The sequence below is a fragment of the Dromiciops gliroides genome, chromosome 4 (assembly GCF_019393635.1).
Source record: "Dromiciops gliroides isolate mDroGli1 chromosome 4, mDroGli1.pri, whole genome shotgun sequence".
In the NCBI taxonomy this organism is placed as follows: domain Eukaryota; kingdom Metazoa; phylum Chordata; class Mammalia; order Microbiotheria; family Microbiotheriidae; genus Dromiciops; species Dromiciops gliroides.
Genome location: NC_057864.1, coordinates 339,223,073 through 339,246,560, shown reverse-complemented (window position 1 = coordinate 339,246,560; position 23,488 = coordinate 339,223,073). Strand labels below are relative to the sequence as shown.

Here is a 23,488-nt window from a genome sequence, read left to right as displayed (position 1 = left end):
TAAAGCAGCAGCCCTGGATTCAGGAGGACCTAAGTTCAAAGCCAGCCTCAGACACTTGACACTTACTAGCTGTGTGACCCTGGGCAAGTCACTTAACCCTCATTGCCCAGCAAAATAAATAAATAAATAAATAAATAATAGAATTTCCCAAATTGTGATTTTTGAGAATGAGTGGTAGACATATGGAGTAGCAATGTGATCTGCAAAGCCAATTCAACAAAATATGGTGAAAGGGAAAATGACATGAAGAGTCCCAAAGATAATGCATTAATAAATGCAGGTGTAAACAGCACCCATGTCACATCGTAACTGAGAGGACCACAGGCGATAACATAGAAAGCACTTTGCATTATACATATGCTAGATATCCTTGTTGTTGTTGTTGTTATAAAGTAATGAGAATGATTCTCAAAGCTACATGTACAAGGTGGGCCAAAAGTCACAAAATCATGAAGGGGTTTCAACATTTAATAATTCCTTTACTTTCTGTCTTTAATTTACAATACCATAGCATCATATACAGTATACATAGGAAATAAAATATAATTTTCAAAAAGTGATTAAAACATCAGACCCCTTTGTAACTTTTGGCCCATCCTGTACAAACTGATCTTTTTACACTATAGCTATGAATTCTACATGGTCCATTAAAAGGAGAAGCCTAGGCAGAGAAATAATATAAATATGGAAAAGTTTCTCATATTTAGAGCCAATAAATTTTAAGTCATTAACTGACATTCAGGTATTATATTTTAATGTGTAACTCAAAAGAATACCTTATACATACGTAATATGGCTCTCAATAAATATCTGTTGTTAAATGAATACAATCTTAAAAATTATTAACCGTATTGGTCAATAGAACTTCCAATGATGCTGAGAAAGAACTATAATTTCTTCCTCTTTCTAACTATAAAGGAGTAAAATAAAAGGAGTTAAACTGACTTTTGCTCTAAGCGAATAAAGCAAAGTCCTCCAAAAAGTAAAATTTTTAAAAAAAATTTTTAGGTTCTATTTATTTCAAATCAAACGACTCCAGTTAAAGCATAAATGAAATGTCCTAGGTCTATTTGCTCAAAATTTAAGCTCAGCCCTGGGACTACAGTTCAGAGGAGGAAGACTAGAATGTTGCAAATCTAATCAAAAAAGTTTTAAATAGAAAAGAAAGTGGAAAGGAGAAAATTGTGTGTGTGTGTGTGTGTGTGTGTGTGTGTGTGTGTGTGTGTGTGTGTATTAGGCTAGCCACACAGGTAGGGGAAGCAATGAGGATACTCGGATGTTAACAGGAAGAAAAATCCAACAAAGAAGCCAATGATACTTAGCTCAGAGAGCTATGTAAAAATTCACAATATGTTAATGACAATCAAGAAGAACTAGATGCTCTACCAGAAAGATGCAATTTGACCTCAAAGTTATTCCTAAGTTGGGGCGGCTAGGTGGCGCAGTGGATAGAGCACCGGCCCTGGAGTCAGGAGGACCTGAGTTCAGATCCGGCCTCAGACACTTAACACTTACTAGTTTGTGTGACCTTAGGCAAGTCACTTGACCCCAATTGCCTCACTAAAAAAAAAAAAAGTTATTCCTAAGACTCAGTTATTCCTAAGACAGAACCCACGGCTGGGATGTAACTTGAAAAAACATACCTTATTCAACAGAAGTAGGAAAGGTTAAAAAAAAAAAAAGGAGGTGGGGGTAATAGCACTGTCTATTAAGATGCTAAACTCATGTGAAGAACCAAAAGAAGGAATCGTGATACATTTTTTTTTTTAAGTGAGGCAATTGGGGTTAAGTGACTTGCCCAGGGTCACACAGATAGTAAGTGTTAAGTGTCTGAGGCCGGATTTGAACTCAGGTACTTCTGACTCCAGGGCCGGTGCTCTATCCACTGCTCCATCCAGCTGCCCCAATTGTGATACATTTGACACAGATCAACAGAATCAGTCATTGTAATATGCTAAAGATCACCTGGCTAGAAAGGGGGAAACAGATGCTTTCAAGAAACACACCAGAAACCCAGTACAGACTCATGCTAGAGCAGAGGTTTGTTGCTTGTTGTTGAATTGTTTTCAGTTGTATCCATCTCTTTGTTGTTGGCTTTTCTGTTTGTTTGTTTGTTTGCAGGGAAATGAAGGTTAAGTGACTTGCCCATGGTCACATAGCTAGTAAGTGTCAAGTGTCTGAGGCCGGATTTGAACTCAGGTACTCCTGAATCCAGGGCTGGTGCTTTACCACTGTGCCATCTAGCTGCCCGTATCCATCTCTGTGTGACCCCTTTTGGGTTTTGGGGTTTTTTTTTGGCAAAGATAGTGGACTAGTTTGCCATTTTATAGATGAGGAAACTGAGGCAAACAGGGTTAAGTGATTTTGCCTTGGATCACACAGCTAGGAAGTATATGAGGTCGGATTTGAACTCAAGTCTTCCTGACTATAGGACCAGCACTCTATTCACTGTAACACCTTAGCTGTCCATAGAGTAGAGGTAGGAGACTTCAGTTATCTAGATACCAGCTGGCTCTTCCTCAAAGACAAAAGCAGAAGAGCTAATATTGTCTGTATTGGGCTTAATGATAAGTTCATTTCAAAAGGTGAAGGAAATGAGAACTTCTATATCTGATCTTTGGGGGTGAAAATGACCACTCCATCTCAGAAATGATGACAGAGACAGGAAAAAGAAAGTTAGGCACAGTCTGACATATACATTAGTTTTATGGAGAAGAGATTTCAAAAGGTTCAAAGATGGGTGGAATCCCATGGCCTAAAATTCTAAAGAAGGCAACCCAGGAAAGGGGAGAAACTTTCAAGAAACGACAGCAGCAAGAAGGAAAAGGAGAAGTTGTGAAAAGAGACTGATGTTGATACACAGGAAAATCACTGACCAACTTAAACCAACGTGCAAAGGCAGGGGAAGCAAGGCCAGGAAACATGAGATATATAAAATCATAGCAGAGTTCTATAAGAATAGTATCAGGAGGAGGCAGCTAGGTGGTGAAATGGATAAAGCACCGGCCCTGGATTCAGGAGGACCCGAGTTCAAATCTGACCTCAGACATTTGACATTTACTAGCTGTGTGACCCTGGGCAAGTCACTTAACCCTCTGAAAAAAAAAAATAGTATCAGGAGTATAAAAACTAAAGATGAGATCAGGCTGGCAAAGAAATCTGAGGACCCTCAAAAATTAATAATAAGGGGGGTTTTAGCCACACTAGGGAAAAGACGAAACTTGGAGCTAAGACCTCTACTAAAGATGGATGAGATATTTTCCCACCTGCCCTGGATGAATTCAACTCACCACCAGGTCCATATAAACTCTATCAGGGATTAAAAAACTGGCTGGGGGCAGCTAGGTGGCGCAGTGGATAGAGCACCGGCCCTGGAGTCAGGAGTACCTGAGTTCAAATCCAGCCTCAGGCACTTAACACTAGCTGTGTGACCCTGGGCAAGTCACCTAACCCCAATTGCCTCACTAAAAAACAAACAAACAAACAAACAAAAACTGGCTGATGTGACTCCTGAACTATTGTCAAGAGTCTTTCAAGGGCTATGTAGAATGAACTGCAATATTGAAGAAAGACAAGTGATATACCTTAGACAAAACAAAACAAAAAAAACCACCCAGCCTAAAAACTATAAGCCAGTGAAAGTGATGACTTTGGTTCCTGATAAAATTCTAAAATGTATTATGGGGATGGTTAGTTAACATGATTCAGCAAGTCTTCATCAACAGAAGGTTTAACATTTCTTTTTTTGACAGGATTATTAAGCTGGTAGATCAGGTAAATTCTATAGATAGAGTTTACCTAGATTTTACTTAAGAAAAAACCACACATTTTGTCGAAGCCTTTTATGTACTTACAGCACAGTCAATTCCCCCACCCTCCCACCCCAATTTAAGACTGAATCTTCCTTTGTTGCAACAAAGAAAAAAATTAAGCAAAATACATCTGATAGAGACTGACAATTTAGACAACATCCCTTTTAGTTAGTAGCCCTCCAATTCTCTGCCATGAGGAAGAAGGGTAGTTTCATTATGTCTTCTCTGGGACCCTGTCCCCCCAACCCAATTCTTAGAGCTTAACTTCCCTTTTATGATCATTTCATTTACACTGTTGTTTTCATCACATATTAACATATTCCTTCAGTTCTGCTTACTTTTATGTACATGAAATGTATTTATTTATGTACATAAATTCATACAAATGTTCTCATGTTTCTTTCATTTCTTCATATTCAACATTTCTTATTGTGTGATATTCCATTACAATCACATACCACAGGTTTTTCCAGCCATTTCCCAATAAATAGGCACCCATTTTGTTCCCAATTCTTTGTTACCACAAAGAATATTGCTTTGAATATTGTGATATATATTGGACTGCAGTTTCTGCTTTTGACAATTTTAGGACAGTAGTGGGATTGTGAGGTCAAAGGGTATGGTGCAGATTAGTCACCTTTCTTCCATAATTCCATACTGAAATTCAGACCAGCAGGATCACTTCATAGTTGCATCAAGAGGGCATTAGTGTTCCTGCCTTTCTACAGCTCCTCCATCATTGACCATTTCCATCTCCCCGCCCAATCTTTGACAGTATGCATGGAGTAAAGTAAAAACATTAAGCTTGTTTTAATTGAAATTTCTCTTACTATTAGTGATCTGGAGCATGTTTTCATGTGGTCATTTATAGTTTGCTAATCTTCTTTTGAAAACTTTTTATATCCTTTAACCAGTTCCTTATTTGGGAATGGCTCTTACTGTCATCAGTTACCTGCATATTCTGGACAACAACTTTTGCCAATGATACTTGATGCAAATATTTTTCCACTTCTCTATTTATCTTTTAATTCTGTCTTTACGAATTTTATTCATGAAAAAACTTTCTAATTCTACATTGTCAAAGTTGTCCACAATCTTTATCCTGTGGTCGGTTAAGAATTCTAGCATTGTTAAGAAAAGTACTTGATTGTATGTCAAAAATTTCATGGTGTGACCTTTTATTTTCAGATATTATTATTATTATTATTATTATAGATATATGCACACACACAATACATATGTATACATATATACATATACATACATACATATATGGCTTAAGATGGTGACCTAAATTTGAATTCTGCATGCTTTCTAGTTTTCCTAGCATTTTCCCAATAATTTATGTTCTTAATTTTATCAAGCCCTATATTACTGTTTTTGCTTACTTTACTAGTCTTTTGTGTTTTTAACTAGTGCCATCCTACCCAAAATCATCCCTAGTAATAAAAAATAAGACATAGAGAAAATAGCAGTTCAGCAAAACTAAAAACTCAGTAAAATCTGATAATATATGCCACAGTCCACACCCATAGTCCTCCACCTCTGCAGAGAAGGTAGGAGATGCATTTTCTCATCTCTTCTCTAGGGCCATGGTTGGTCATTATAATTACATAGCATTCGGTTTCCATTTTTTTATAGGGAATTTCAAGACTCCAAGCAAGGATGTGAATGTGCCTCTGTGTGTGTGTGTGTGTGTGTGTGTGTGTATGTATGTATGTGTATGTCATAAAAATTACTTTTATATATTGCGTATATGCTGTTTTGTCCTACCAGATGTGTATCAGGGGTTCCCAGGAGGAATACGATGATTGGCTGGTCACCTGTAAAGTTCAGAATGGTTTACCATTGGGAACCTCTAACCTAAATAGTGATTTATTAAACATCAAGACAAGTACTCTCTAAAACAAAGAAGAGAATCCTGGGATTGGACAGAATATTCTAGTAACTACCACGAAGTTGAAAAAAGTTATATTTTAAAAATGAGTAATTAATAAAAATGTATGTTTTAATAACATAGTTTATATATCTTAATGTAATAACTATATGTATTTACTGTTCCTGTTTTAGAGGTTAAAACACTTACCTGCACTAACAAGTGTCCTGAGTTGGAGGAACATGTCCCAGTTTTCCTCATGTTCTCATTTATCTGTTTCATCAAATGTAACAGTATTTCAACAGCACCTTTGTTGATCATTTCATTAAGAAATCTTGGATTCCCAGAAATGAATTTAATAGCTCCCATGCAGTACAAAAAGGCCTCATTATTAGTTTGAAGGTCTTCCACTCGCAGCACCTCCAACAACGAATCTGGAGAAAAGAGATCTAATTAGAAGGAATATGATTCATTTTGTATCATTCAAATTTGTTTTAACACATTCCAAATTCTGAAAAAATATAACTACTTTGAAGCACATGGATGTACTTTTGCATATGCATACTAAGAATAAAACTTATTAGTGATGAGTCAGAGTCCACAGGCAAATGCTTTTGATGTTGTTATTCATACAGTGCAAAGAAAAACAAAACAAAAACAAATTTATTTCTACCTGCCCAGCTAAACCGATTATTCAAGCTAGTAACATGCTAAGGAAAAAGCTGACCCCATTAACTCATGTATTTTTTAAATGGCTATTAAATGCCATTCTTAATGATCTTTCCAAAATTCATCTAGTTTGGGGGTTACAGAGAATATCTAACATCAAAGCTAATTTCAGAATTAAATTTCAATCCCTTCTTTAAAAAACAACAACAACAAAACTTATTTGTTACTAAGCAGAAATCCTTCTAGGCACAAAAACATAGTCAAGAAGAAAAACAGGCTGATAACTACAAAAATGGAAGCAGAATTTGGATAATATTTTCAGAATTGGGTTAGGTACCAGGATTTACACTGGAATTCATTCAGATGAGCGAGTAAGAATTAATTAGGAGTAGTATTTGACAAATGCTAAGCTGAAACCTTTTTGCATTTGGTCATATTGGTACAGCTTTAAAGGCAGGGGAAAATCTCTTTGGGTCATGAGTATTTTTCATGAGCAAATGGGCAATGCTGAACAAGGGGAGCCCTAACATGCACAGAGGATACACGGAAGAGATATCACTATGAAAAGGAAATTTTCAGCTGCCTCTTATTCCCCAACTGGCCATGGGTAGCAAACTGGAGGGCATTGTTGTAAACCCAAAATTTAAGAACAGTATTTCCATCAGCCACAGACCCAGGATCTAAAGAAAGAAACATCATTTAAGACATGAGGGCCCCTTCCACCTCTCCCTTCAACCAAAATGTCCTTGCATTTCTTTTGTATATGCTTTGAAATACTTCTTTAAATGGATAGTATAGCATTTTGTCTCCTCCAACAGCCTAAGTTCCTTAAAGGCAGAGGCTGTTTTATTTATTTTCTATCAGCAAAACCAAGAACAGCACCTGCCACCTAGTGGGTGCTTAACAAATGCTTGTTGATTGAGGAGACAAAAAGGTTTCAGGATAGAAGATGTTCTTGAATCAAGGATTAAAGCAAGTAGAACCTTGTTCCTAATCAAGGCAGCAAAGGCCAGAAACATGATAGAAAATGGTAAGAAAGAATAATATGGTAGGGTCAGTTACTACAATTGTGTGCCTGCACCACGCCTTTCTAAATTCTGAGGGTTTGGAAATGCTCTTCCATTTCCCAAGGAAGTCTCTCTCCAAGGAAGTCCTGATCTAAAAAGGATTCAGAGATCTCCCTGGGGTGAGGAAAATTGGGGTTCACCAGTCTGAGTAAATAAATGGATGACGATCCTGGATTCCAAAAGTCAGCCTCAAGTTCCTACGGTCACCATCAAAGAGAACAGATCCATCCTTAGCTGAGCCAAGGTCAGGAGGGCATCTGGGGAAACAATGACCTTGTCCATGTAGTAAACTGAACGGCTTATGGCCTAAGAAGGACAAGGTAATGAGAGGCTGAAGTAGGAAGTAGTTAAGTGTAGCCCAGGGACAAGGGGACGAAAAGACACTTTTTTCAAAAAGCATTATTGTACTGGATTATAGCTTCAGTACGCCTAAGCAATTCTTCATCATAGAATAGAGGTGATCCTGTACTCTCCAATACGAAGCAGGTCCTTCCTGCCAAAGCTAGCAAAGTCTCAAGTACAGGACCAGTGATATGTGGGGGACTACAAAGAACACAGAGGAGTCTGAATCCCAGCTCTGTGACATCCTGTCTATGTGGACTTGGACAAATCGTTTAACCACAATCTAGAAAATTAGGGGGTTGAGCTAGGTCCCCAGGAAAGTCCCTTCTAGCTCTGACTCTATGATCCTGTAACTGTAAGAAAGCTAGATTTTTTGGGGGGGGAGGAAGTCCACAATAAAATAATGCTATTTTAATTTCCTATTTTGTTTAAAGTTGCTTTTAACTTCCAACATTTTGACCCCTACATTTTTTTTTGAGGCAATCGGGGTTAAGTGACTTGCCCAGGGTCACACAGCTAGCAAGTGTCAAGGGTCTGAGGCTGGATTTGAACTCAGGTCCTCTTGACTCCAGAGCCAGTACTCTATCCACTATGCCACCTAGCTGCCCCATGACCCCTACATTCTTAATTGATTAAAAGTTAAACATTTTTTATTTTTATTTGTCCATTGCAGGGAAAAGATAAACTTTCCCCTTCTTTTCAAAAGAGACTTTTGAATTGTTTTCCATTTTCTTGTGTTGTTCCAACATAGTTTACATTAACCCAATTCATATAATAACCACAAAACTGCAACTCAAATTACTTGGGGGGAGAGCCATCACTTCAAGAATTTTCTTTTCTCTGATTGTTCCAAAGAGATTTTTAAAGCAGATAATAATCACTTGTTGGCTTTCTCCATGTTTGGCAAAAACACAGTAAAATACATTCTGAAACCATAACTATTTTTTAACCTATTCATGCTACCATCTACTTTTCCATAATTTTTGGCATGATATAAAAAAGATTTAAGATTCAAGTACTCATGTTCTAAAAAGTGAACTACCCTCAAACTAAACTGATCATCCAAGTTAAAAAAAAAAAATGAACATTTACAAATGTATACATTTTTGTGGTCTCAAATAGTCCCCATAAGCATCTAAATGGTATAGTGCCCTCTGAAAGGAACTCAGCAAGGGAAATATTAAGTTAAATGTGCACAAGCAGAAGACAAAGCAAACAATATATATATTATATATTTGCTTCATTCTGGCAACCACTAACCAAAACTTTCACCCCCTTCCCTCAAAAGAAATTCAATACTTAGTTAAGAAAAGTACATGACAAATGGTAATGCTGAATGACACTTACCAAGAATACTATCGTTTTGGATGAGAGAATCATTCTTCTCACTCCTGCTAATTTTAAATATGAGTTTGCAGACATTGAGAAGATTCTTTCCACTTACTTTAAGCTGCCGAGAAAAAAAAATTCACACATCTACTTTGGTGGAAAATTAAAACACGTTATACTTTTAGGGAAAAACAATATAGAAAACAACATTAAAAATAGTGCTGCAAAGGTTATTTTTAAAGGTGAAATTGAGAGTCCTGAAAATGAATCAGCCACACTTCAAAATTCTAGGAGGCAATTTTGATAAACAGAGGCATGACCATTTTTATGCTGGAAGGAACCTTAGACACCATATGGTCTAACCCCTCTCCCTAGTGCACAAGAGCCTTTATTTTCTGTTTTTAATTTACAATACCATAGCATCATATACAGTATATATAGGATATATATACACATATATATGAAATAAAGAGAAAATAAAGAAAAAATAATTCTCAAAAAGTCTATACCTATCTAAATGAACTTAATCTAAGCTCTTGCAAGAGAAATCTCCCTGTCTGGTACAGCAGAAATAATAATGGTTTCAGATTCAGAGACTCTGAAGATTGTATCCTGGCTCTGACACCAAATATCTGACAATAAATATTTAGAAATGTGCCCTCAATTTCCTCAAAATGAAGGGATCAGATCAGATGACCTCCAAGTTCCATTCTGGGTCTCAATCTATGATCTATAGGGTGGGCCAAAGATCACAGTCATGAAGGAGTTTCAATATTTAATAACGCCTTTATGCTTTTGAGGACCTGAGTTCAAGTCCGATCTCAGACACATGACCCTTACTAGCTGTGTGACCCTGGGCAAGTCACTTAACCCTCATTGCCCTGCAAAAATTAAATAAATAAATGAATGAATGAATGAATAAATAAATAAACAAATAAATAATTTAAAAAGTTATAGGACACTGGATTAAACACATATTGCCCAGTAGGCACACCCTGGAAGATACTTTCTTGACTTTTTGATTTTTAACTGAATTCTCAATTCTACCTTATTTTCTTATCTTTTGCTACTTTCAGTTTAAAGTGGGAAGATTGTTAGGTGAAAGGATCTCCTTTAGTTAAGGAAATTCAAGTTGCATTGCTTCCAGTTAGTCAGGAATGTACCATTACAACTCTTAGTGGCATTTTTATTTTTCAAATTAGTAAGAGAAAAAAAACATTTTTATAAGCATTCTTCTAGAAAAAGAAGGTATGAAATGAACCTCTGGCAATTTGGTGAAATTTCATGGACCTCTTTTTTAGAATAATGCTTTTAAATACATGAAATAAAATAGGTAGCATTACAAAGGAAACCAATTATATCAAAATATAATTATCAAAATATTTTTAGAAATCAAGGTCATGAGAGCCCCAAGTTAAGAACTCCGGGAATATTTTGATTTCACAGGGTAACCATTTTGTTTGTTGTTGTTCAGTTGTTTTTCAGTGTTTCAGTGTTTGACTCTTTGTGATCCCATTTGGAGTTTTCTTTGGCAAAAATAATGGAGTAGTTTGCCATTTCCTTCTCCAGCTCATTTTACAGAAAAGGATACTGAGACAAACAGGGTTTAAGAGACTTGCCCAGGGTCACAGAGCTGATAAGTGTCTTCGGCCAGATTTGAAATAAGTAAAATGAGTCTTCCTGACTACAGGCAGCATACAACCAAAAGTAGGTTGGATATTTTAGATAGCACATAATTAAGAATATAATTCCTCTAAAATTTACCTATAAAATTAAGTTTAGACTATTTGCCTCATGAAAACTTTCAAAGATAAAGAATTTTTTTCAAAAATGCTTTTTAAACTTTCTATGTTAAGAACTGCCCCCTCTTCTTTTCTCATATTCATAACAAAAATACCAACATAGAGAACATGAATTTAACAAATATTTCTTTTGTATGTTGCATATCTCTTTTGAATAAAATTGAAATTTGGTATACATTCTAGATTAGAATATTAAGTATCACATCAAAAATTAAAGAAGAAACATGTAGTAACTGTTGCTTCCAATTAAGACAATGTAAAATAGATGAGACCGATGGGATGTGTTGAAATTCATTTTAATAGCCATATTAACAATCACTCTGTATATACTCAGATTTAAAATGATGTTAATTTTAGGGTGCTAACTATAAGTTTTTACCTTTATAAGTGAATACAACTCTGTTCGTTTTAATGATTCTCTTAAAGGGCTAGCTGATAAAATATGTCATCTTTTGATCAAATTATTCTTATAATATAGTGTTCCTTTCCAGCATTCATATCATTTTATTTAAGCTAGGGTTTCTATCCTGATGTCTGTCTTTTCCTTCTACTTACAAACTGTTCTAGGATCTAAGCACCTTACAAAACCGTAATGGAATTCATATTTCCAAGTTCACATGTATGTCTACTGTCACTGTTTTACAACTATATCATAAAGCAAGTTGCTGTATTTCTTACTGGACCAGAAAATCTTGTCATTGATGAAATCACAAGGCAGAATTCTTTTTACTGAATCTTACTGATATTAATCAGAAGGCAGATCAGAATATATGAGAATTGAATACTAATCAGAATGTTCCAGAATGAATAAAACTTAATCAAGTATCAGTCTTAAAATTTTATCTCTTTAATGTTAGATTTGCTCCATAGCCGTAGAAGTCACTCTTGTATAACTATTTATCTAAGACTCCAAATTTGCTTCTAACACTGTGGCATTCGTAAATATATAGGAAAAATGACCTCTTTTTAAAGCAACCTACTGATTCACAAGAAAGAAAACTTTACAGCTAGAATAATTTTCGCAAGTTTTAGGGCTGAGTAAGGTCTGAACCAACGTCAACTAGTTTATATAAGGTCTTCAGAAGTACACTCCTTTTCTTAAATCTCTTTCCAAGCATGCTTCCTTCCTCTAAAGCTTGATGAAGCTGGGTGCAGGCGGCACAAAAATTTTCAATATTGTCTTCTGTTAGGAGAGCAAAGAGAAGAAAGCATCACTTACCATCAAAGACCAATCTTTTAGTATGTCAACACAAACAATACAGTAAAACCTCCACATGAGGCCTATAAAACTTTGTTTTGTTTTGTTTTGTTTTGGTGAGGCAACTGGGGCTAAGTGACTTGCCCAGGGTCACATAGCTAGTAAGTGTTAAGTGTCTGAGGCGGATTGAACTCAGGTCCTCCTGAATCCAGGGGCCGGTGCTCTATCCACTGTGCCATCTAGCTGCCCCTTTGTGGTATGTTCATTTTTTTTTGTGTGTAGGCCATATGTTTAACAAATTTACTAGTGGCATATGAGTCTGAGAATCTCAAAATTTTCAAGGGCTTAAGAGACTATTTTGCCTTACCTGTAATCTGACCAAGAATCACTTCTAGAACTCACTCATCAAGTGGTCATCTAGCCTTTTCTAGAAGTCTTCCTCATCTCTAGAGAGAAAGAATTGTCCACTTCTTGCCTAGGTTTAAGATTTTTTTTCAAAATCTAGACACTGCCTTTCTTAATGCAGTCTAAAATTGCATTTGCTTTTTTGAATGCCATATCACACTATTCCACTATAAAAAAAAATGCTCATCACCTGGGAGAAACATGGCTTAAGCAGAACAAGAATCTCAAAATATTATCACTTCTGTGGTGGGCCTTAACTTACCTGATGTAATAACATTTGGGGGTGAGATAGGATAAATGAGGATCGAAAAATATTTTGGTTGACAGGAAAGCTAAGAAAAGGTTTTATTTTACTCTTAGACTCTTCAGGAAGTACAATTTTTGAAAGTGGCATCTTATCTAAGTAATGGGAAAAAAAATGGAGCACATAAAACTGAGCCCAAGGAGTAACCTAAAAGAATCCAAAGCATGAGCTCTTCAGTTGTAAATAAATAGCATTACTAATAAATCTCATCATTAAATTAAAAGGTATGAAACCAATCTGAAATAAATATAATGTACCCTTAAAAGCCCACATAAAGGAAGTATGCAACTGCAGAAGGAAATGACTAAGTCCATTTTTAGCTCTTTTCAACAATAACATCGAGAAAAAACATTTAAACCTCAATAGCTAAGTAACCTTCAATGCCTAACAGTTATGCACTTAAATAAAAGAATTGGTGGGAAATGGCTGAGACTATATTTAAAGGGGGGATATACATTCTATTATGAGAAATGTTTTTGTTATCTGATTCTTCTGTGATTGGCAATTTCTCCTGAAACCCTACGTATCTGCCCACTCTTGGTTGTCTTCAGTAGGTTTCTTCCCCAGATATTTCACATACACATTTTTTTTATTTGCTACCTTCAAAGAATCATAATTTTACCCAAAGGGGAAAAAATAAGTCCTGAGAGTCATTGTTCAAAAAAAAAGATTGTAAAAAAATAAATCCTCAAACTATCAAGGAGCATCCATCTCACCTCCAAGGGTTGCTCTTCATCATATCATAGAATCCAGGAGCTAAGAGAAACCTAAAAACATCTTCTAACACATTCCCTGCCTCTAAATGGTAGTCAGTCACTCAAGATATCTATGTGTTGATGATATGTATGTGTGTAGATGCAACATTCTCTATTGGCAACTGGTTCTAGTATTTAATACCCCATCCTTGACAGGGGACAAGGATGTAAAAACCTCACTTTGTCTTGTTAAATTTTAAAGCCTTTTTCCTCTTGGATTATCCTCAGTGGAGACAAAGAACTGTTAATGCCTATCTGTCCCAATCCACTACAGCAAATTTGGGGATTTAAGATGATTTCACAGAAAAGGTAAATGGGCCAGTGATGCTAAAAACTACAGCTCTATAACACAGGCATGTTTTAACTCAACAAAGAAAAGAATATAACCCCAAAATGAGATTCTCCCAGGGCAGGGGGATGGAGAATGAAAGAGAGGTTCAGGCCAGGGGGCAGCTAGGTGGTTCTGGCCCTGGATTCAGGAAGACCTGAGTTCAAATCCGGCCTCAGACACTTGACACTAGCCGTGTGACCCTGGGCAAGTCACTTAAGCCCCACTGCCCTGCAAAATATAATAATAATAACAATAATTTTTTTTAATTTAAAAAGAGAGGTTCACGCCAAAGGATACAACACCTTCATCTCAGTGATGAGAGACACAAGAATCCTTGTCTCAGTTGACACAGGAACACTGCTGGGGCTTCAGATATAATGAACTTTGGCCACAGCAAGAGGAGAAAGGGAATTCATTGATCCTACAAAAGGTTACTCTTCCCTGGCACACTCAGGTCACAGCCAGGTTCTTGTCATTTCTCCTGGTTCAGTATGATTCTGTGTGTGTGCGCGCGCGCGCGCGCGCACGCGCGCGCATGGGGGGGAGGGGCGGGGGGAAGATACCCTGAGCAATCTGCATGCTATTTACCTTGAAATACCTAAACCACTATACTTTAATAAGTCTGAATGGTTAAGATCCCTTAATTATCAATCTCTTAACTGCCTGCTTATTTTAAAAATTACTTTGAATCTTTTTTCTATTTGAATATGTCAAATAGAAAAACTAAAACAAATTTGTTTTTAGAATTAAAAAAAAAAAAACAAAGAACAAGGAGCTAAATACATTTAAAGGCCCTTTTATGATATGGAATGTGGCAGTGTGAGACATCATAGCATGAACAACTCTATGAAAATCTAAAATATGAAAAATCTTAATTTACAAAACCAACAAATTAAAGGATTATTATTCACAGTAGGAAAGGGTTATTTGCTTTTTACAAAATGATTCGCCACAGGAATCTTTTTAATAGTAGGCCCCCGTAGTATAGTTCAAGTGAGCCTTTATTTACCAAGAATTTAATTTATATGCAACTTACAGAAACAAAGCTATTGGTTAAAATGAAGTGAGTTCCTACATATGTTTGTACATGTTTACTGATGTTTCTGATGAATACTCATTTCACAAGATCTCTGATTTTGCTCATGGAGGTAATCCCTCTCTCTACTGACACTTATCCCAAACCTCTATAACATATCAGAAGGTCCTCAAGAGCTGCCCTGTCTGAAAATTCCATCAATCTGAAGCCAACCTACCCATCTAACAATTAGGCCTCTCAGAAATGGTTCTTTTAAAATAAAAAAAAAAGATGAAGTCTGTGAACAGGTCCATACTCATGGGATTTCCAGCTTGGTTGGACCCTTGAGAATTTGCATTTTGCTAGAATACATTCTGAGAAGGTATGTAGGGTCACCTCCACACTGTGGTGAGATATTGAAGAAAGGCACAAGTATTGGTTGATGGGCAGAGTGTATTAAAAATAGCATGACAATGGGGAGGGCACAAAATTTTCCCTTTGACAAATACGGTACATAACAAAATTTTAACTGTTTCCTACCCTTCTCTAATTCATGTAAGATCTGGAAGATTCTTGTACTCCAAAAGGCTTCTTCCTCTTCCGTTTCTGTTTCTGTCTCAATTTCTTCCAAGCTCCTCTGAACCTCTGAAACTTAAAAAAAAAAAAAAAGAAAGAAAGAAATTCGGAGGAAAAATCTGTTAGATATAAGTTATAAGCACAGCTTTGGTAATCACAAGTATTTTGTGGCCAGAACTAAGCTTAATAAACAGAATTACCTTTTTCCATCTTCCACATATTTTTCACGGTTAACAGTCTAACTGAAAAGAACCCACTTTTAAAAACATAAAGTGTGATAGCACAATGACTTTGATAAAATACAACCTCCATTCATTATATTAAAAAAAATACTCCATTTGTTTTGGGTGCTGTTGGTTTTTTTTTTTTCTATTTTGAGGTTTTGCATCACTGCTCTGATTTTTTCTCTTGTAACAGGATTAATGCAGAAATAGTATTAATGTTATTAGTGTAATATATATATGTGTGTGTGTGTATATATATATCCATATGTATATGTATATAGATATATAGATATAACCTATATCAGATTACCTGCTGTCTAGGGGAGGGGGGAGGGAAGGGAAGGAGGGAGAAAAATCTGAAATGTAAAACTTGTATAAACAAAAGTTGAGACTATCTTACATGTAACGGAAAAAAATAAAATACCTTATACATAAAAAAAAATACTCCAATGAAAGGAATGGTGAATGGAATAGCATATTATTACACCATAAGAAATGATGAAAAGGATGGAATCAAAGAAACCTGGGACAACTTTGTGAATTGGAAAGAATCAGAAAAACAACATAAACAACAATGACCACAAAGTTGTAAAGGAAAACAACCCTGAAAGACTTAAGAATTCTGATCAGTGAAAGAGGCATTACTCCAGAAGACCAAAGATGAATCAGGGCCTACCTCTTAACTGAGAGGTGACCCAGACTAGAGGTACAGAGTGAAACATCTCTTTCAGACATAGGGAATGATTAGATGTCTCATTGACTATGCTTATTTGTTATAAAGGAGGGCCTTTTTGAAGCAGAGTTGGGGGGAGGAGAGGAGTCAGCACGTCAATGAAATGTTTTTAAAAGCACAGAAGAGTTCAGAGTACAAAAGCTTTGGAACTACTATATAAAATTTTATATATACTTTTTTTTAGCAACAAACATTTATTTTTATTTTTATTTTTGCAGGGGCAATGGGGATTAAGTGACTTGCCCAGGGTACACAGCTAGTAAGTGTCCAGTGTCTGAAGCCGGATTTGAACTAGGTACTCCTGAATCCAGGGCTGGTGCTTTATCCACTGCGCCCACCTAGCAGCCACCCTCATTTTATTTTAATTTTTTCTCCAGTTATGTGTTAAGGGTAGTTTTCAACATTCATTTTCATAAGATTTAGAGTTCCAAATTTTTCTTCCTTCCCTTCCCCTCCCTTTCTTCCCCCCCCTCCCACAAGATCACAACCTGGTTATATATTTTACAATCATCAAGTGTTCTTTTTATCAGTTCTTTTCTATGGGCGGTGCCTAGTAAGCTTCCTCATTAGTTCCTTGGGATTGTCTTGGATCATTGCATTGCTTGAAGTAGTTAAGTCATTCACAATTGCTCATTGAACAATACTCTGTCACTATGCACAATGTCCTCCCAGCTCTGCTCGCTTCACTATACATCGATGTTCATTAGTCTTTCCAGTTTTAATATGTACTTTTAAAACACAAGCTATACATAATAGAGATTCAAGGTTGCTATATAATCCTTTTTCCTTTTCTTTGTAAATGTTTATTTTTGTAAATGTTTGTCAAGTTCTTAATAAAAAAAAGGACAACTAAAAAAGAACTAGAAAACCAAGGCTCAAAAAAATGATGCTTCTTCAAAACAAAAAGTTTCTTCTTGAAATCAAGTCAATATTAAATACAATGAAAAGACAGACACATTTCAACTAAAAAAAAAGTAGAAAACAAAGGTACCCACTTTCAACAAATCATTTCTCACAGTATAGAAAATGTGAGCAACTTCATCATGATATAAGATCACCATCCTAAGGAAGAGATCAAAATAAAATATTAGAAAATGTAGGTAATTCTGCAGCCAGGAGACTCAATGAATAAACAAAACACAAAATTAACAGAAGCAAAGAATTTAATTCAGCAAAGTTGCAGGATACAATATAAACCTATAAAAATATCTGCACTATTTTGCCAATGAAGACAAAGAATATATAGTAAAAAGAACACTATGTCCCTCCAATTACAACATATACAATAACCAAAAATTCCACCATTAAATAAAATTTAGGAACTAACACAGATAAACCTTAGATGACTACAAAACTAACAGATAACCTTTAGATAACTACACCAACTACAATTCAAAGAAATACCATACAGGACAATCTAAAAAACAATTAATTAGAACAATATTTAAATAGGTGAGTGTTGCCACATAGTAGAACTGGCAATATTTCACAAATTTACTTAAAATTTAATGATACCAATCAAAATGTCACAGCATCACAGAATTTCACGGTTACAAATTAACCCATCTAATCCCTTACCTGAACATAAATCCCTCCCCCAACCACAAAACTATGTTGTCACTACGGACCTCTAGTGAGGTCTCTCTCCAAAGGCAGACCAGTCAGCTTTTAGATGACGATGACTATGACGCAACTACTACTATACCATATATAAGGAAGTTCTTTTGCTATCAATCCCAAAAAATGCCTCTTTGCAATTTTCACACCAAGTTCCTGGTTCTGCCCTCCAGGGCCATTTATACCCGCTCCTTCTTCTACATAACAGGTCATTGGATACTTAAAGACAGCTATCACTTATAAATCCTTCCTTCCCCAAACTAAACATCCTCATAGTTCCTTTCAATGCTTATATGGAGTGATCTCAAGGCTCATTCTGTCCACCCTCTTTTAACTTATCAACTGGACAATTCTCCAATTTATCAATATCCTTTCTAAAATGTATTACTCAAAATTGAACATAATGTTCAATAGATGTGGTTTGATAAAGGAAGAGAACAATGCAACTGTCACCTCTCTAATCTACAAAACTATACCATTTTAATCCCACCCAATTTCACATTAGTCTTTTTGGCTCTCGTGCCACACTATTGACTAATGTATTTATAGCCACTAAAGTCCTCAGAGTTTCTTCAGATGTAATGCCATCTAGGTATACCCTCATCACTTTGTAAATGTAAAAATTTTTTTTAGCCCCAACTCCACATTTACCCTTTTTTAGTTTACCTTATTAAATTTGGTAGTTTAAGTTGTATTGTCATTTTAAATGACTTGGCCTCCCCATAAGCAATTAATACTTCTTGAATTATTTAAATTTATCTTTATTTGCATAGAGAGTGTTTTATAGTTGTATTTATGTAGTTCCTGCAGGTGCCTTTCACTTGAAACTAATCCCTCCCTTAATCTACTCTGCCTTTTATGCCCCTTGCTCCTTCTCTCTTTTTCTCCTGTTTCCCAATTGAGTGAAATGTATTTCTTTCCCCATCTGTTTGTGTGTGTATATCCTTCTGACCAGTTCAGATGAAAATGAGTCAGGTGTCTCCAGTTCTCCCCACTTCACTCCTTCCTTCCTTGTTTGTAGAGACTTCTATTTGCTAATCATAACTATGCGAGGTAATTATCCTTTCTTTCTCTTCCCTTTTCCATTCTTTATTTTATGATCATTAAACATAAAAGACCTACTTTCAGCCTCTCTAATTAGGATCCCTCAATGATCCCTGATGGTGATAAACCTGAGAGAATACACAAATCATCTCCTATTAGAATATAACAGTTCAATTTATTTGGTTCCTTATGACTGCTTTGCTCATGTTTATTTTTACTCTTGACTTCTATGTTTATATTTCAGTCTCTACTCAATCCATCAAGAATACTTGGAAGTTCTTTATCTAATTAAAGATCCATTCCCATCCTCCTACTCCCTCACCCCTAGTCCATAGAATCATACTTAGTTTTTCCGAGTAAATTGTTCTTGGCTGTAAACCTATACACTTTGCCTTCTGGAATATGGTATTCCAAGCTCTCTGCTCCTTTGTAGTCATGGCTGCTAAATGATGTGTGTTCCTGACTGTAGCTCCCTGACCGTTGACCCTTCATTCTGGCTGTATGCAATATAATATAACCTGGAAACTCTAGAATTTGGCTAAAATGTTACTGGGAGTTTTTACTTTGGGAATTCTTTTAGGACCTTGCCCCTGGTTCAAAGAGATCTAGGCATTTTTCTCTTATGATTTCTTGAAATATAATACCTACATTCTTTTTTGGTCATGGCTCTCGGGCACTGTGCTAAGCACTTTATAATTTTTTATATTTGATCCTTGCAATTAACCTAGGAGATAAATGTTATTATTATGCCCATTTTTTTTTGAGGGGCAATGAGGTTTAAGTGACTTGCCCAGGGTCACACAGCTAGTTAAGTGTCAAGTGTCTGAGGCTGGATTTGAACTCAGGTCCTCCTGAATCCAGGGCCAGTGCTCTATCCACTGAGCCACCTAGCTGCCCCCCTATTATGCCCATTTTATAATTCAGGAAACAGAGGAAAATAAAAGTTGTCGCTTGCCCAAGGTCACATGGAGCTGGATTTGAACTTAAGTCCTTCTGACTCTCCACAGTTTAAGCTTATCAAATATGCATGTGGCACAAACGAAGGTAGATAGTTAAGATGCAGGATGATTTAAAAGGACACAATGACATAGTCTCACACTATATAGTCCCCTAGTCAGTACATACTTGCAGTATTGTCTTCACCAATATCCCTGCAGACCTGAGTACTGGGGGTAGAAGTGACAGTGAGAAAGAAAAACATTTGAATTTGTTGTCAGAGGATGTGGGATTCAAATTTCAGCTCTACCATTTACTACTCGTATGACCTTGAAGTAGGCCATGTGACCCCTCTGGGCCTCAATTTACTCACCTAATATCAAGGGGGCTAAATGTGAAGAAATCAAAGTTCCTTTCCAACTCTCATGCCATTATCCTGTGACCTTAAAGTCTCTCAAAGATGCCTTTTATTCATATTCTCAGACATGGGTTTCCTTGGAGAACTGAGAATTTGGCTCACTTTATTCTCCCTATATAAGGGCCATATGGGCTTCCCTGTGTAAAGGCTAAAATTCTAGCTATACTGTTTAAAATATCCAATGAGTGGTAGCCAATAAATTATAAGCTTTAGCAAGAGTTAGACTTTTAAGCATTTATGAAGGAGAATAAGAATTTGGTAATGGGAGAAAGGCCTGATTCATCTATCTATTAAAGGGAGAGAGCATTCCTAGCTCTGCTCTCTGCCAGAGTCCACACAAAAGAGAGAGAGTCAGGGTGCCAGGCTCCCCCTTCTTCCTCCCACAAGCAAATGTCACCTCCTGGCACCAAAGAAAAGACTCATGGTCTTGCCCTCAGAGACCTTCACCTCATGCGGAGCTTTTCTACAGTAAGTCTCCAGCAGGTGGCATCATTCCAATCATTACACCTGTAAGCATTAAGGCTAATGAGACAAAGAAGATAGAACAAGTCTTGTTTGACCCAATAGCAAACAAAATAGAAAAATTTAATGGATTTCTTGGGGGGAACCCAGAGATCATTTTCTCAACCCTTTCTTTCCCTCACCCCTCAGTCCATAAAGTCAATTCTCCTTCCTCTGGGACAAACCCAAGGGGACAAAAGAAATGGAGATAGATTCTTTTGTCTAGCTCAATGAAGGACTGATGGAAGTAAACCATACCTAGATAATGGACTTTGCCTTGAGCAACTTAAGTGAGGGCTTTTTGCATTCTTTCCCTTGTAGAGTTCATTTTAATGTAGACCACTTTCGAGTCATGTCAACCAATGGAATTGAATGATGCTAACCAATTAGCTTGGATCAATGTATAATGACCCGCCTCTATCAAAAGAAGGTAAAAACCTTTGGAAGATTCTTTTGCGTTTTAGAAGTCTTCTGAGATCTCCTAGGTCTCTAGGAGACAGCATGGGTCTTTTGGGGCTTTTCTACTGCTCATGCTAACTGGCATGCTTTCTCTACCATATGGCCTGAGACCTTGAGAAGTTAGGGAGACATGTGGTCAATCCTTTACTGGTATAATATTAATAAATAATAATGTGCTTACCCAACACTGATATCTATGGCAACAGTAATTATTTTTTAAAACCCACTTCTCTAAGTAATGTACATTATCAGAGATTATATATACATATAGTTTCTTGTGTAAAGAGTTGTCTTTGGGACAGCAGACAACTGATTTTTCCTCTGTGTCTGTGATTTTCTTCTCTCTACCTCTGTTTTGGTATTGCTCTATCAGTCATGAGGTGTCAACTTGGAGATCCGCACTGATGCTACAAAATTTAGTTATTGCCAGAACAAAGGCCTCAACTTATTTCTAAAATATATAGAGAACTGAATCAAATTTATAAGAATACAAATCATTCCCCAATTGAGAAATGGTCAAAGGATATGAACCGGCAGTTTTCAGATGAAGAAATTAAAGCTATCTACAGACATACAAAAAATGTTCTCTATCACTACTGATTACAGATATGCAAATTAAAACTACTCTGAGGTACCATCTCATACCTATCAGATTGACTAAAAAAGGAAAAGGAGAAACATTGGAGAAGATAGGGGAAAACCGTTGGTGGATTTGTGATTTGATCCAACCATTCTGGAGAACAATTTGGAACCATGCCCAAAAGGCTATAAAATCATACATATCCTCTAACCCAGCATTACCAGTACTAGGTCTATATCTCAAAGATCATAAAAAAGGGAAAAGGACCCACATGCACAAAAATATTTATAGCTGCTCTTTTTGTGGTGGCATTAAGATTTTTTAAATCTGTAAGAAATTAATTGTGATTTTGGATTTTTGCTTTTATTATGGTCAGACTGAAAATATGCAACCTTTAAAAGCCTAAAAGAAGATGGGTGTGTACTTTAAGAAATTATAGAAAAAACAACACAAAGAGCATTTATTAAGTCAAAGTACCTAACCCCCACCTAGGAGTTCCCCCACACCCACATGGGCCTGGTCAAATTATATTGGAGACAGCCCAGGGGGTATGTTAAACCAATTGGAGACTCAGCCTAGCTATAGAACCACCCTTCCTTGAGAAAGGCAGGAAGGGGGAGAGAGAGTACTCTCAGAGAGGGATGGGGAAGGGAGGTTGAGAGAGAGAGAGAGGAGCTAGTGGTGTTTGATCTTCAGAACTAACCAGGAGAGACTGCAAAGCTGATTCTCCTTAGAACTACAGATTTCAGGTGGTGGTGAGTTTGTGTTGTTGAAGCAAGGCTGGCTCATTAGGCCAGCTGAGCTGGAAACAAGTTTAGGTTTTGAATTAGTTTTTGCCAGACCCAAGCTGTTCTGAGTAGCTGAAGGAAGTACAGCTTATTTGAGGTACGTGGGGGCCTTTTTACCCTGGAGGTTTAAATTCTAACTATGTGGGAAGTGGGACATTTTTTTCCCTTTCTCTATCCCCTTTCTCATTGTACCTGGCTTTATTAACTTCACTTGTGTTTTAAAATGTGTTCCCATTAATAAAACCTGATTTGTTTGTGGGAAAGAGGCTGTTAACCTCCTTTCTTATTAGTCTGGGAGATATAACTGAAAAAGAGACAGTTTGGACAAGGGGAAACTCTGAACTTGGAGGGCCCCCATTATTTTCTGAACCCCAATATTATGGCGAGTCGCCAAATTAACTCTCCCATACTGAATTTGGCCCTTACAAATCATATAACTATACCAATAGATACAAACAAAGCTTTTGACAAAATACAATACCCATTTATATGAAAATATTAAAAAGCATAAGAGGGGGCTACTAGGTGGCACAGTGGATAAAGCACTGGCCCTGGATTCAGGAAGACCTGAGTTCAAATCCGACCTCAGATACTTGACACTCACTAGCTGTGTGATTCTGGGCAAGTCACTTAACCTTCATTGCCCCACCAAAAAAAAAAAAAATTAAAAAAAATTTTTTTAAGCCTAAGAATAAATGGACTTTTCC

General features: G+C 36.5%; 1 protein-coding gene across 1 annotated transcript in view; it reads right to left on the bottom strand.

The window, feature by feature from the left end:
* ARMC2 (armadillo repeat containing 2) overlaps positions 1-23,488 on the bottom strand; it is a 166,838-nt gene that overhangs the window by 87,600 nt on the left and 55,750 nt on the right. The window contains 5 exon segments of the mRNA XM_043999711.1: positions 5,899-6,122; positions 9,114-9,216; positions 11,903-11,932; positions 11,935-12,080; positions 15,446-15,556. Of these exon segments, the coding sequence (XP_043855646.1) occupies positions 5,899-6,122; positions 9,114-9,216; positions 11,903-11,932; positions 11,935-12,080; positions 15,446-15,556 (614 nt within the window).